We start from the raw sequence: 16,538 nt of genomic DNA, 5'->3' as shown, positions 1-16,538 counted from the left end.
TACTTGGTGGTTGCAGCCTTTCTAGCGGCCTCTTCATGGTTCCCATTTGCCTGCGGGATCCCCAGGTACTTGTAACTGTCCTCTATGCCTGCAATGTTGCCTTCTGGTAGTTCAATCCCCTCAGTTCTGACTACCTTCCCTCTCTTTGTTACCATCCGACTACACTTCTCCAGTCCGAACGACATTCCAATGTCATTGCTGTATAGCCTGGTAGTGTGGATCAGTGAATCGATGTCTCGTTCACTCTTGGCATACAGCTTGATGTCATCCATGTACAGGAGGTGGCTGACAACTGCTCCGTTCCGTAGTCGGTATCCGTAGCCAGTCTTGTTAATGATCTCACTGAGGGGGTTCAGGCCTATGCAGAACAGCAGTGGGGACAGAGCATCTCCTTGGTAGATCCCGCACTTGATGGTAACTTGTGCTATGGGCTTGGAGTTGGCCTCTAGTGTTGTACGCCACATCCCCATTGAGTTCCTGATGAAGGCTCTTAGGGTCCCATTGATCTTGTACAATTCTAGGCATTCCAGTATCCAGCTGTGGGGCATTGAGTCATAGGCCTTCTTGTAATCAATCCAGGCAGTGCACAGGTTGGTCAGTCTGGTCTTGCAGTCTCGGCTGATTGTTCTGTCTACCAGTAGCTGGTGTTTTGCACCTCTGGTATTCTTGCCAATTCCTTTCTGTGTCCCGCTCATGTATTGACCCATGTGCCTGTTCATCTTAGCCGATATGATGCCTGACAGGAGCTTCCATGTAGTACTGAGGCAGGTTATTGGTCGGTAGTTGGAGGGGACCGGTCCCTTCTTGGGGTCCTTGGGGATCAGGACCGTCCGGCCTTCAGTTAGCCATTCCGGGTGTCTTTCGTTAACTAGCAGCTGGTTCATTTGTGCTGCCAGACGCTCGTGGAGTGCAGTCAGCTTCTTCAGCCAGTAGGCGTGAACCATGTCGGGCCCTGGTGCTGTCCAACTCTTCATACTGGAGACCCTTTCTTGGATATCTGCCACTGTGATGGTTACTGGACCCTGTTCAGGGAGGTCGCTGTGGTCTGCCCTCAGATCCTCTAGCCACTGAGCATTGCCGTTATGGGTTGCATCCTTCTCCCATATGCTCTTCCAGTATTGCTCCGTCTCCAGCCTTGGTGGTGCTGTTCTCTTATTGTTCCCTTGCCACTGAGAGTACACCTTTGCTGGTTCTGTGGAGAACAGCTGGTTTATTCTCCTGCCTTCTATCTCTCTGGTGTACCTCCTCAAGCGGCTGGCCAAGGCTGTGAGTCTTTGCTTGGCAGTTTCCAAGGCCTCAGGTATGGACAGCTTGCTGTATTTCTTAGGCACCTTCTTTGTCGCACCTTTCTGCAACTCCGTTAGTTGGCTAACCTCCCTCCGTGCTACTTTGATCTTGCCCTCTAGCCTCCTTCTCCATGGAGGGTACTGCCCCTTGTGGCTGTTCAACTTGTAGCCAAGCATCTCACTGATCACTGCTGCCGTATTGTAGATCAGCTTGTTAGTGTCGGTAATCGTGGTTGTAGGTATTGCCCGTAGTGCTGCGTTAACATCATCTAGCAGACCTTCTGAGGGTACTTCACGTAATTTTGGTAACCGGCTACGGGGGATCCAGGTTTCAAGCTTGGCCATGATCCTATTTTTCAGGTCAGTTCCTCTCGCACTCAACGATCCTTCTCCTATCGCACTTGGGGCTATGTACCCAATCTCGGGTGGGGGTGATGATATCTCCCCCCTGACCTGGCGTCCTGACTCCTCCTTGCCGTAGCATTTGTGTTGTACCTCGTCAATCTCTAGCTGTGAGAGCAGTCCCTTCTTTCGAATGTTGGAACACTGAGCTACTAGTTGTTTCGCCGTCATTGTGGATGTTGGGTATCGAAGAATCCCTCATATATATATATATATATATATATATATATATATATATATATATATATATATATATATATATATATACATATATATATATTCACCCCAAGTCCAGCACCCTGAGGCTGTACGCTAAGCGGAAGGAAGGGGGCCGGGGACTGGTGAGTGTCAGCACCACAGTCCAGGATGAGACAAGGAACATCCAAGAATACATTGGGAAGATGGCCCCAACTGACCGAGTGCTCAGTGAATACCTCAGGCAGCAGAAACCCAAGAAAGAGGAGGGAGACGAGGAACCATCATGGAAGGACAGGCCCCTGCACGGTATGTACCACCGGCAGATAGAGGAGGTGGCTGATATCCAGAAATCCTACCAGTGGCTGGACAAAGCTGGACTGAAAGACAGCACAGAGGCACTAATCATGGCAGCACAAGAACAAGCTCTGAGTACAAGATCCATAGAGGCTGGGGTCTATCACACCAGGCAAGACCCCAGGTGCAGGCTGTGTAAAGATGCCCCAGAGACTATCCAGCACATAACAGCAGGGTGCAAGATGCTAGCAGGCAAGGCATACATGGAACGCCATAACCAAGTGGCCGGCATAGTGTACAGGAACATCTGTGCCGAGTATAACCTAGAAGTCCCGAGGTCAAAATGGGAGATGCCCCCAAGGGTGGTGGAGAATGACCGAGCTAAGATCCTGTGGGACTTCCAGATACAGACGGACAAAATGGTGGTGGCTAACCAACCGGACATAGTGGTGGTAGACAAACAGAAGAAGACAGCCGTAGTGATCGATGTAGCGGTTCCCAATGACAGCAATATCAGGAAGAAGGAACACGAGAAGCTGGAGAAATACCAAGGGCTCAGAGAAGAGCTCGAGAGGATGTGGAGGGTGAAGGTAACGGTGGTCCCCGTGGTAATCGGAGCACTAGGTGCGGTGACTCCCAAGCTAGGCGAGTGGCTCCAGCAGATCCCGGGAAAAACATCGGAGATCTCTGTCCAGAAGAGCGCAGTCCTGGGAACAGCTAAGATACTGCGCAGGACCCTCAAGCTCCCAGGCCTCTGGTAGAGGACCCGAGCTTGAAGGATAAACCACCCGCAGGGGCGTGCTGGGTGTTTTTTTTTTTTTATTTATATATATATATATATATATATATATATATATATATATATATATATATATATATATATATATATATACATATACATATACATATACATACATATATACACATCCATACACACACTGAAGACTAAAAGGGGCGTGAATGAGGAGTGAGTGAAATTCAGATAAAATATCTCCGCTTATAGAAAAAGCATATAATTTAGTTGACACTCAATCCTTAGTTGTGCTGCAATAAACCTAGGTTCCTGGGGGACTTCCCATGATGCACTGATTGCTTCTGTTTCACTCACTGTTTGGTTACACACTTCTCTGCATTTAATCATTAGTTATCATTAATCTCTGGCTCTCTTCCATAGCATATCTTTGTCCTGTCTCCCTTCCTATAGCACCAACTGGTCATGGTAGATGGCTGCCCCTGACTCAGCCTGGTTCTGCCAAAGGTTTCTTCAGGTTAAAACTGAATTTAACTGAAATTGAGGAATAATAATAATAAAAATAATGGATTGCATTTATATAGCGCTTTTCGAGACCCTCAAAGCGCTTTACAATTCCACTATTCATTCACTCTCACACACTGGTGGAGGCAAGCTATAGTTGTAGCTGTGTAGCTGTAGGCAGACTGACAGAAGCAAGGCTGCCATATCGCACCATCGGCCCCTCTGGCGCTCAGGTAGGTGGTAGATGAAGTGTCTTGCCCAAGGACACAATGACCAAGAGAGAAAGAGCTGGGGATCGAACCGGCAACCTTCCGGTTACAAGATGAGCTTCCCAACCCCCTGAACCACGGTCACCCCGCAAATGAAAGCATTCACAGTCTAACAGTACGCTAAAAAAAAAAAAAAAAAAAAAAACAGTTATGAGCCATAAATATGAACCAGCACATGGGACGCTGCACCAACCGATTTCTTTCTAGACTTTAGTACAGTGAGTACAAAAGAGGCATGTGTTCTTATGCCAAAAGGAATCATCTCAAGCCAATGAAACAATGAAGAAAAAAAAAAAGAAAAAGAAAAGTAGACACTTCTGTGATCCAGTCATGTCCGCATGCTCAACTTGCAAGGACTTTGACAAACTTATCCATCATAGATATTACACTATTGCAGACAGCACCAGGGAGAGAAAACTGTCTGGGTAAAACTTTTCCCTTGGTGGATTGGGCCATTGCACTACCTCCCCCTACTCACTCATTTTGATGGAAGAGGAGACAAAGAGTGGCAATAACACAATAATACCCTCGGGCAAGATACTAACCCCAAGTTGCTCTCTAGTCCATATACCATTTAATTCAGTTTGTGTCGAAAATTATTATTATCAGAATAATCAGATTTTTTTTTCTTAGCAGAGGTAGCCTAAATCAAAGTACTGCAATGCACAGCATGCCTAACATTCATAGTTACTTATGATTGGCTAGGGAAGTAGCTCTAAATTTCTTTTAAATTGTTAGTGCAATCAATTAGAAAATTTTCAATTAGAAAAACCCTCTCGATTTAAGCAAACTCAGAACTTCCAATGTGCTTACCCACTGACTTGACCTCTGGTTTAACTCAGTTTAACAAAAATATATTGTTTTTCTATTTGCTACTATTGTTATTTTTATATAATGCAAGTACGCCATTTTCGTATGGAGTACTTGCATTAAAGAAAACTGTTGAGTATGACATTGCTGGAAATAGTGTTATTAAAAAAATGTACATAAATTTACATTTACTGCACAATATGAACTACTGCATTATTTTAATGTTAACTTCAAGGGTTAGTGGTGAGCACACACACACACACTAAAAATACTCACTTCATCGTCACACTCAGAGTTTCAGATGCAGTACTCCAAGTCTTTTCATTCCTTCAATACTAATTCCTACATTTTCTAAAGTCACTACAGCAGACACGCAAAGTCAGGGGTCCTGTGACTCGCACTGATACTTTGTTCACTGCCTCCATTTTTCAACTTCCTGCTGGTAGGACATGCCCGGCCAGAACACCTTACCAGGGAGGTGACTGCTTCAGAGGCTCATTTCGATGTGGAGGAGTAGCGGTTCTACTCTGACCCTCCTAAATGACTGAACTCCTCACCCTATTGTTAATAAAGAGCACATCCACCCTTTGCGGATGCAAACGGTGGAATGGAAATAAGCTTTTTCCATTCCACCGTTTGCATCCGGAATCTCATTCTTTCGCCTTTATTAAAAAAATAAATAAATAAATCTAACAGCTGAGACTGAAGAAGTCACTTGGATGAGTGACAAAACGTTTCTCGCACAAAACGCTACGTCCACATGAACAGAATCAACTTTTGGAGAGTTACTTTCCTGGATGATTGAGAATGCATCAAGACGTTTTAACCCACTTTGGCAAGGACTGCCTAAAGCTTGTACGTCAGTATGAGCAAACAGCACGTAAGATGGCGGACTACAGGAACCACCTGAGATTCAGCCGATAAAACAGGATTACTCCTAAAAGTCTGCAAATGAGCTCTTCAGTTAAAGGCTTCCAGGCAACAAAAATTCTCCAGAAGGCACAGCATCAGTTACTTAATGAACGGGTGAAGCAAACAAATGTTACCATCGACATGCTAAAATGTCAAGAGGAGCGGATCCGACAGAGACTGACTATGCTTTTAGATGAGAATACTCTTAAAAAGGTGTTTGACTTTACTGAGAAGGCTCATCTAGCACAGCACAAGAAGTCTAGGACCAGGCAACAAAGGAAGTTTGATTTACTTGTTGTACGTCGGAAACCACCACAAAATACCGAGAGTGTCCTCAGTGACCAGAAGAGACAAGGATGCGACACAGGATGTGGACAAGTGGGTGAAGAATTTGTCTGACAGACAGCTCACCCAAACAGAGAAAAACATCCTTGCTAAAGGGTTGAATTTTCAGAATCAGAATGGGATTTATTGCCAAATGTTGAGCAGGTTTACAACATTAGGAAATTGCTGCGGTGCTTCAGTGCAAACATGCTGTCATAAATAGCACTTAAATAGACATGGAAAAAAATAAAAGTAGGGATAAGAATTAAAAGTGCTACGTGGAAAGATATGTGCATGAGATATACATGAGATATATACATGAGAATAAGAATTAAAAGTGCTACGTGGAAAGATATGTGCATGAGATATACATGAGATATATACACATGAGAATAAGAATTAAAAGTGCTACGTGGAAAGATATGTGCATGAGATATACATGAGATATATACATGAGAATAAGAATTAAGAGTGCTACGTTGAAAGATATATACATGAGTGCAGGTGGTGATCAGTGCCAAACATAGAATGATGCAGTGACACAGCGTAGGGTCATGTGTTAGTGGCGGGTACAGTCATATGGTTATTGTTCATGTGTCCAACAGCAGAGGGGAAGAAACTGTTCTTATGGCGAGAGGTTCTGGTGCGAATGGACCGGAGCCTCCTGCCTGAGGGGAGCAGGTCAAACAGACTGTGTCCAGGGTGAGAAGGGTCAGCTGAGATCCGAGCTGCACGCCGCAATGTCCTGGAGGTGTACAGGTCCTGCAAAGATGGGAGTCTGCAGCCAATCACCTTCTCAGCAGAGCGCACAACACGCTGCAGTCTCTGTTTGTCCCTGATAGTGGCTCCAGCGTACCACACGGTGATGGAGGAGGTGAGGATGGACTCGATGATTGCAGTGTAGAACTGCATCATCGTCCGTGTTGGCAGGTTGAATTTCTTCAGCTGCCTCAGGAAGTACATCCTCTGCTGGGCTTTCTTGATGACGGAGGTGATGGTGGGCTCCCACTTCAGGTCCTGGGTGATGGTGGTACCCAGGAAGCGGAATGAGTCCACAGAGGTGATGGGGGTGTCAGTCAGGATGATGGGGGGGAGTGGGGCTGTGTGCTTCCTGAAGTCCACAATAATCTCCACTGTCTTCTGGGCATTCAGCACCAGGTTGTTGTGGCTGCACCAGGACACCAGACGTTCAACCTCCCTCCTGTAGGCAGACTCGTCCCCGTCCGAGATGAGTCCAATAACGGTGGTGTCATCTGCAAACTTGATTAGCTTGACAGACTGGTGGGTGGAGGTGCAGCAGTTGGTGTACAGGGAGAAGAGCAGAGGAGAAAGAACACAGCCCTGAGGGGAGCCGGTGCTGATGGTCCGGGAGTCCGAGACATTCTTTCCCAGCCTCACATGCTGCTTCCTGTCCGTCAGGAAGTCAGTGATCCACCGGCAGATGGGATCAGGCACATTCATCTGGGAAAGCTTGTCTCGGAGATGGTCTGGAAGGATGGTGTTGAAGGCAGAGCTGAAGTCCACAAACAGGATCCTGGCGTAGGTTCCTGGGGAGTCCAGATGCTGCAGGATGAAGTGTAGGGCCACGTTGATGGCGTCGTCTACAGACCTGTTGGCTCTATATGCAAACTGCAGGGGGTCCAGGAGGGGGGCCGTGAGGGTCCTGAGATGGGAGAGAACTAGGCGCTCAAAAGACTTCATGACCACAGATGTCAGAGCCACGGGTCTGTAGTCATTTAGTCCAGTGATCCTAGGTTTCTTGGGGACAGGGATTATGGTGGAGGACTTGAAGCAGGCAGGCACATGGCATGCCTGCAGTGAGGAGTTGAAGATGCCAGAAAACACTGGGGCCAGCTCGTTTGCACAGTGTCTGAGGGTGGCAGGAGACACACCGTCTGGGCCGGGAGCTTTCCGAGCATTCAGGTTCTTAAACTGCTTCCTCACATCTGCTTCATGAATATGAAGAGTTGTGGTGGGAGGAGGTGGTGTGAAATCCTCTTTTGTGTGGGGTGAGGAGGGGGGTGTTGTAGGTGAACGGTTTGAAGGTGGTGATGGCTCTATGTAGGGGGGAGAGGTGGGGGAATTAGTGTCCAAAGTGTCTCTATTGTTGGGGCCGTTGGAGGTGTGAAGGCTGCCTGATGGCTCATCAAAACGGCAGTAGAAGTCGTTAAGGGTGTCGGCTAAGAGCAAGTCATCAGTGGAGTGGGGGGTTTTAGGCTTGTAGTTTGTGATATTCCTAAAACCTTTCCACACAGAGGCCGAGTCATTCTCTGAGATCTGCTGCTGCATCTTCTCAGAGTGCTGATGTTTAGCAATGTCCACTTCTTTAGTGAACCTGTACTTGGCCTCTCTTTGCTGTCACACCGAGACAAATCCTGCTAGTGGAGCTGATCACAGCCACAGAAACAGCAATTCGTAACAACAATATTGCAAAGTGGAAGCAGAGCAACTACAGACGAAAGTTTCGGCCTGTCTCAGCAATGCAAAGCCCCCAGCATCCAACATCACCATGGAGAAGAGGAAGGCACTCACATCACTTCGTGATGACAACAACATTATCATCCTTCCGGCAGACAAGGGTAGGTGCACAGTATTGCTTAACCAAAAAGACTATCATGAGAAAATTTTGTCACTACTCAGTGATGAAAATACTTATGAGCCCCTGAAACGAGACCCAGGAAGTGGCTACAGGAAGAGGGTGATAGACTGTCTGAAGATTTTATTAACAATGATGGTTATGAAAACTATTTACCCCCATTGGGCATCAGTTAAAATGTACAACATTGGCTAGTACATCTGGTACAGACTAATGAAAATATCAAAGATTAGTCACATACATCCCTGGCAGACGTATTTTCTTTTTAAAAAAAAAAGAAAAGATGAGGCTTAGTTAAACTTTTATTTTTTTTGTTCTACATCAGCTACAGTTTAAACACTGCATGGCTAATGCATCGTAAGTGTACATACACAACTGAAGTACCATTTTTGTTCAGTGAACTCAACATGTCAGCATGTTCGGATAAAAGACGAGATCTTAGTTTATTACTATTAAGTCCACCATCATAGTCGGGGATAAACTTTTATTTTGGTGATGGTGGGGAGGTTAACAATCACATGTCTACAAGTGTCTAGTACATACACACATCAGCTGAAGACAGTGAAATCAATCCACAGAATGTGAGGCTAAATTGAAGAAGCAGATGATTATTTTTTTTATTATTATTTTTGCTAAATTGCAAAAACAAAAAAACTATATGCATATTACCACTACTCAATTTGAGCACTCAAAGCGCGTTCAATTACATGCGCCATTCACATATTTCACATTCATAAAAGCGCTTCCTAACATTTACACACGCACTCACACTTCAGTGGATGCCTCGGGGAAAATGACTAACGTTCCAGTTAGTAGACGACCTGCTGTACTACAGCCACCCACAGTTATCACTGCCAACGTCAGGCTTCTCTTCAGTGCAGAATGCAGGTGAAATTATTACGTTGGTGTTCTGGGCCAAGACATTCTGACGTTAGTGATAAATTTAAGTCCATAATGCTGCTTACGATCTTCCATGGGACAAACATTCACATTATTAAAAACTCAAGAAGCCCATTTTCTGACACTTTTATCGAGTCAAACTAAGATTACTAACACCAAGAGACCAACTGGAAATTTCCTCGAATTATCTCTGGACTTCAGGACATGTGTTGTCTTTGATCATTAGTACTCATTAGGCATAATACAATTAGTCTTTGTAAACAATATACAAAAAGTCAGGAAAAAAAACTGTAAACATTTACTCACGTGCAAATGTTTACAAAACTAAAACACTTAGCAGAAGTCAGTGCAAACGTCTTCAGTATGACAACAGGCTCAAGTTTAGAGACTATGGGTTGAGACAGAAAAGAAAAAAAGAAAAAAAAAAAAACTGCTGCTGGAGAGGGATGCGAAACACTAATGAACGACTTTAATAAGCCATGGCCTGTTAGTAGTATTAGTGGATACAGAGATGCATTATGAGCGCGCAGTGCACTGCACTTACCAGACAACTCCAAACGCCCCGTAGCCGATGGGTCTGTCAGGCTCAATATCCAGCTGCTGCTGTAAATGGTGCGTGTGTTGCTGCTGCTGATGGTGGTGGTGGTGGTGGTGAGCTTTGACAGCGGCTGCTGCAGCCGCTTGGACCTGTGCGGGAGCCGCGGCCGCCGCCGGCCCGGGAGCTTGCCCGGGGGCTGGAGAGGGAAAGTAGGGCTGCTGCTGTCCGGGGTTTAGCATCACCGCCGCAGCGGCAGCCGTTGATGTGTGCTGCTGGACCGTGTGCACAGCAGCGGCTGAGCCTGGGTGCTGTAAGTGGTGCTGGCCCGCGTGGTGGTGGTGGTGATGCATGTGGGGAGGCGGTAGGTGCTGGAGCTGGTGGTGGTGGTGATGGGGGTGATGGGCAGCTACTGCTGAGGAGCCACCGTTGTAAGCAGCCATCATTTTTGTAACATTTGCAGCAGTTGTACCGCAAAGAGCCATCCAATGATACTTAAATGCCTCCTTTTCAAACTGCTTCTCAAAATGATACTAATGGCAACCAGACAGCAACCCCACGGTTAATACAACTTATGGCAAACATAGAGAAAATATATTTTGTCCTTTAAGCGTCCGAAGTCAATCACTTTGACAGAAATTTTCCGATATCTGGTATGGCGTTTTAGCATAATACTAACTAGGCTCTGCCCCACTTCCCCTAAATTAATTTTCTATTAGGTACACCATTAGACTACTGAAGTCTGAAACTAGTGACGGAGAGCATATTATGGGCAATGGACCACCCAAACATACAATCTATGCAGCTTTAACAGTGCCACTGCTGTCAGTGACAAACCGAAAATATTCAATAGAAAAAAAAACTTATATGCACTTCACAGAGACTGTTCAACCTCTCCTCCTGGGAAAAATTCACCTTCCCCTCTTAATAAAACAGTGCGATCTAAAGCAGGTCACATGGGAAGCAGAGCATTCATCTTATAAGTGTTCCAAGTTTGCCACACACTCGGGTCTGGCGCCGTTGCTTTTCTCACCACACGGCTTAAAATCGCATCTGTTATTCCAAACTGAATTCTCCTTAAGATGTGTGCACAGGCCAAACAGCTACTCTGATGGCAGAGGTAATCTCAGAGTCGTAATTAACGCTGCTGATCCGGTGCAGAGGAGGTGTAACCCAGCCAAGGCTACAATACAGCAGCGCAGAGAGGCAGGCAGGCCCGGGCCTCGGCAATCCACCCTATTCACATATTATTATAGAAATCCAGCGAGCCGCGTGCTTCCAAAGAAACCCCCATCAGTTTGACAGGGTGACGAAGCTTCGACCATGACTCAAAACACGAGAAGAGAAATCCTCACAGACGGCTGGCAGACAAAGTAATTCCCCCATCGACAGCTTTGTGTGTGTATCTGTATTCTACTCTGTCCTAATACGGCTCAGAAGCGCGCATCCAAACAGACTAACAAGTTAAATCCGTTTGTTGTGGGACAAAATCTACCGCCAGGAGCTAGACAGCCTTATTCAATCTGACAACTCAGAGCTAGCTAATGGGTATCTGTATCTCCACATAAAAACAGCAGTCCTTCCGTTGGTTCCGCTGGGCCTTGACGCTGTCAGTTGAGGAAAAAAAAACGTCACTCGGCTGATCCTCTACACCTCAAGCTCACGACGCTTATGTGACATGATAAAAGTATTGGTCACGAGGTAACTGAAATGAGCTGTTCATCCAACATGGTGAACAAAACCTTAGCCGCTCAGCGCTGAGATTAGGCAGGGTCGCCAACCAATCGTCTTCCGCACGGCAATGACGTAATTGTAACCTCCTTGATTGTCACAACGAGCAGCCAGTGGCGCGTGTTAGCTGGGGTGACAGCGGGGTTGATAGCTGACCGAAAAGCCCAATGATCTCCACATAGATGCAGAGAAAAACACCGCTCACTTCATTGCAGGAAAATATTCAGAATCCAGACCAGGGATTAAAATTAAATGATTGAATTGAAAATAATTTTAAAATAATAAAATATGATATGACTTCAGACTTACTACTTCTCTATACAAAGAACACTGCTCCGTAAAAGAAAAGAAAAAAAGTGGATTTCTAGTTGCTGATGCATTATATTCCTGAAAGCAGCTTCACAGGTTCTGTACCCTTGCCCAGATCTGTCTTGACCTGTGGTCAATTTTGAATGTCATGTCAAAGGACGTGAATACTGGATGTAAGATGTGCATACACATATGATGATACATATAGATATCATAATAATATCTAATATTTGCAAGAATAGTAAACTTTTTGTCTTCATTTTCTTGGGGGTGGGGGGGTATTATTTGTAGAATTTTTAGGTGAAAAATAAATTGAATACATTTTGGACTAAGGCTGTAACAAACCAAAAATTGAAGAACTCTATATTCTATGAGACACTATCCACAATGAACTTATTAAGAACCCAGCTGTGAATAAACATTCATTTACTTTGTAATGCAGCTCTTTTCTCACACCCAACAATCAAATGACCCCTTTGAACAACTGCTGACAGTGGGAAGGAAAAACTCATTTTTAACAGGAAGAAACCCCAAGAAGAACCAGACTTGGCGGCTAACTGCTGTGACTGATGAGGGGAGGAAGACAGGACAAAGACAACTCGAGCTTTTTACTGCACTGTACAGGCAAGTAATTCTTTTAACTGGTTATATGTGATTAGGAAGCAGCTAACTTTCAAAAATAAAAGCATGCAAACATAAACAGTCTTACACGCCGCACTCTCTGCAGCTTCTCTCCTCCTGCTACCCCCCCCCCCCCCCAAAAAAACCCCCATCTCCATAGACTGTGTCAGCTCCCAAACAGACAAAAAACAAACTAAAAACCAGCAATAAACAAATTAAACATAAAACATCAAAAAGAAAAAACAATACAGTATCCACATCTGAACCAAAGAGTAAAACAGTGAAATGTGGATTATTAAATATTAGGTCTCTCTCCTCCAAGTCTCTGTTAGTACATGACTTAATAATTGATCAACAAATCGATTTACTCTGCCTTACAGAAACCTGGTTGCAGCCGGGTGATTATGTTAGTTTAAATGAATCAACACCCCCGAGTCATTCTAACTACCAGAAATCTCGAAGCACAGGCCGAGGGGGCGGTGTGGCAGCAATTTTTCACACCAGCCTATTAATTAATGAAAGACCACGACAGACTTTTAATTCATTTGAAAGTCTGATGCTTAGCCTTGTCCTCCCCAGTTGTAAAACTCAGAAACCAGTGTTGTTATCATCTATCGTCCACCTGGGCCTTACACAGAGTTTCTGTCTGATTTCTCAGACTTTTTATCTAATTTAGTTCTGAGCTCAGATAAAATAATTATTGTGGGTGATTTTAACATCCATGTAGATGCTAAAAATGACAGCCTCAACATGGCATTTAATCTGTTATTAGACTCAATTGGTTTCTCTCAAAATGTAAAAGAACCCACCCACCACTTTAATCACACTCTAGATCTTGTTTTAACATATGGAATAGAAACTCAAATCAAATCAAATCAAATCAAAATCAAATCACTTTTATTGTCACATCACATGTGCAGGCACACTGGCACAGCACATGCGAGTGAAATTCTTGTGTGCGAGCCCCACAAGCAACAGAGATGTGCAACACAACAACACAAACGAGCAAAATACAAGAATGGCCAACCTGAAACTAATAAATATATGTACAATATATAATAGTGTATGCATTTCTGGATGTGTATACTAAATATTTTCCTACGTGTGTGTGTGTGTGTGTGTGTGTGTGTGTGTGTGTGTGTGTATACACATTTTTACAAATTAAATAGTAAAAAAAATAAAATAAATAATAATAATAATAATAATAAAATATATAAATATACAGAGTTGAATATGTGCAAAACAAGTGGCATTTATATACAGTGTGGAGTGCATAATGTTGAAGTTCCAGTAGTGAAGCTGAGGTGTCTATGACGTGTTCAGCAGTCTGATGGCCTGATGGAAGAAGCTGTCTCTCAGTCTGCTGGTACGGGACCGGATGCTGCAGAACCTCCTTCCTGATGGAAGCAGTCTGAACAGTTTATGGCTGGGGTGACTGGAGTCCTTGATGATCCTCCCCGCTTTCCTCAGGCAGCGCTTCCTGTAGATGTCTTGGAGGGAGGGAAGCTCACCTCCAATTATCCGTTCAGAGCACCGCACTACTCGCTGGAGAGCTTTGCAGTTGTAGGCGGTGCTGTTGCCATACCAGGTGGTGATGCATCCAGTGAGGATGCTCTCAATGGCACAGTGATAGAAGGTCCTGAGGATGCGGGGACTCATGCCGAATCTTTTCAGTCTCCTGAGAAAGAAGAGGCGCTGCTGCGCCTTCTTCACTGTTTTGTTTGTGTGTACTGACCACGTAAGATCCTCAGCCAGATGTACTCCAAGGAACCGGAAGCTGCTCACTCTCTCCACAGCAGCGCCGTTGATGGTGATGGGGGTGTGTACTTCTCTGCACCTCCGGAAGTCCACTATCAACTCCTTTGTCTTTGCAACGTTGAGGGTGAGATGGTTGTCTTGACACCAGTGGGTCAGGGCGCTGACCTCCTCCCTGTAAGCCGTCTCATCACCGTTGGTGATAAGACCCACCACTGTAGTGTCGTCCGCAAACTTCACAATGATGTTGGAGCTGTTAGTGGCTGTGCAGTCGTAGGTGTAGAGTGAGTACAGGAGAGGGCTCAGTACACACCCCTGTGGAGCACCAGTGTTCAGTGTGATGGGGGATGAGGTGATGCTGCCCAGTCTGACCACCTGGCGTCTGTCAGACAGGAAGCTAAGGATCCAGCTGCAGAGGGAGCTGCTCAGTCCTAGATCCTGCAGTTTCCTGTCCAGCTTCGAGGGAACGATGGTATTGAATGCTGAGCTGTAATCTACAAACAGCATCCTCACATACGTGTCTCTCTTCTCCAGGTGTGACAGGGCAGTGTGTAGTGTCAGGGCTATGGCATCATCAGTGGACCTGTTGTGGCGGTATGCAAACTGTAGAGGGTCCAGTGAGTCGGGTAGTGCAGAGCAGATGAAGTCCCTGACCAGCTTCTCGAAGCATTTGCTTCGAGAACACTGAACATTTAACAGTGTTTCCTGAAAACCCTCTCCTGTCTGATCATTTCCTGATAACATTTACATTTACAATAATTGATTACACAGCGGTGGAGAGTAGACTTTATCACAGTAGATGTCTTTCTGAAAGCGCTGTAACTAAGTTTAAGAATATAATCCACCCACTGTTATCATCTTCAATGCCCTGTACCAACACAGAGCAGAGCAGCTATCTGAACTCTACTCCAACAGAGGTCGATTATCTTGTTAATAATTTCACCTCCTCACTACGTACGACTCTGGATACTGTAGCTCCAGTGAAAAATAGTATCTCAAATCAGAAGTACCTGACTCCGTGGTATAATTCTCAAACACGTACCCTAAAGCAGATGACTCGTAATCTGGAGAGGAAATGGCGTGTCACAAATTTTGAGGATCATCATTTAGTCTGGAGAAATAGTTTGCTGCTTTATAAAAAAAAAAGCCCTCCATAAAGCCAGAACATCTTACAATTCATCACTGATTGAAGAAAATAAAAACAACCCCAGGTTTCTCTTCAGCACTGTAGCCAGGCTGACAAAAAGTCAGAGCTCAGTACTCTGACTTTTTGTCAGCCTTTAACATAATGACTTCATGAACTTCTTCACAAATAAAATTTTTATCATTAGAGAAAAAATTACCAATAATCATCCTACAGATGTAATATTATCCACAGCTACTCTTAGTACCATTGATGTTAAGTTAGACTCTTTTTCTCTAATTGATCTTTCTGAGTTAACTTCAATAATTACTTCCTCCAAACCATCAACGTGTCTTTTAGACCCCATTCCTACAAAACTGCTCAAAGAAGTCCTGCCATTAATTAATGCTTCGATCTTAAATATGATCAACCTATCTCTAACAATTGGCTATGTACCACAGGCCTTCAAGGTGGCTGCAGTTAAACTCAAAAAGCCATCTCTAGACCCAGCAGTCTTAGCTAATTATAGGCCAATCTCCAACCTTCCTTTCATATCAAACATCCTTGAAAGAGTTGTCAAACAGCTAACAGATCATCTGCAGAGGAATGGCTTATTTGAAGAGTTTCAGTCAGGTTTCAGAGCTCATCACAGCACAGAAACAGCTTTAGTGAAGGTTACAAATGATCTTCTTATGGCCTCTGACAGTGGACTCATCTCTGTGCTTGTCCTGCTAGACCTCAGTGCAGCGTTCGATACTGTCGACCATAATATCCTATTAGAGCGATTAGAACATGCTGTAGGTATTACAGGTACTGTGCTGCAGTGGTTTGTATCATATTTATCTAATAGACTCCAGTTTGTGCATGTAAATGGAGAGTCCTCTTCACACACTGAGGTTAATTATGGAGTTCCACAGGGTTCAGTGCTAGGACCAATTCTGTTTACATTATACATGCTTCCCTTAGGCAGCATCATTAGAAGACATAGCATACATTTTCACTGCTATGCAGATGACACCCAGCTCTATCTGTCCATGAAGCCAGATAACACACACCAATTAGTTAAACTGCAGGAATGTCTTAAAGACATAAAGACCTGGATGGCCGCTAACTTTCTGCTTCTTAATTCAGATAAAACTGAGGTTATTGTACTCGGCCCTGAAAATCTTAGAAATATGGTATCCAACCAGATTCTTACTCTGGATGGCATTACCTTGG

General features: G+C 44.6%; 1 protein-coding gene across 1 annotated transcript in view; it reads right to left on the bottom strand.

Annotated features, from left to right (window-relative positions):
* The window catches only part of nlk2 (nemo-like kinase, type 2), a 61,226-nt gene extending 49,665 nt beyond the window's left edge, over nt 1–11,561 (bottom strand). The window contains exon 1 of the mRNA XM_004572476.6: nt 9,791–11,561. Coding sequence (XP_004572533.2) covers nt 9,791–10,266 — 476 coding nt within the window. The 5' untranslated portion in view covers nt 10,267–11,561. The remainder of the gene's footprint in view (nt 1–9,790) is intronic.
* Between the last annotated feature and the right edge of the window lie 4,977 nt (nt 11,562–16,538).

Source organism: Maylandia zebra, linkage group LG14 (assembly GCF_041146795.1).
Source record: "Maylandia zebra isolate NMK-2024a linkage group LG14, Mzebra_GT3a, whole genome shotgun sequence".
Classification (NCBI taxonomy): Eukaryota; Metazoa; Chordata; class Actinopteri; order Cichliformes; family Cichlidae; genus Maylandia; species Maylandia zebra.
This window is presented reverse-complemented; position numbering and strand designations above follow the sequence as displayed.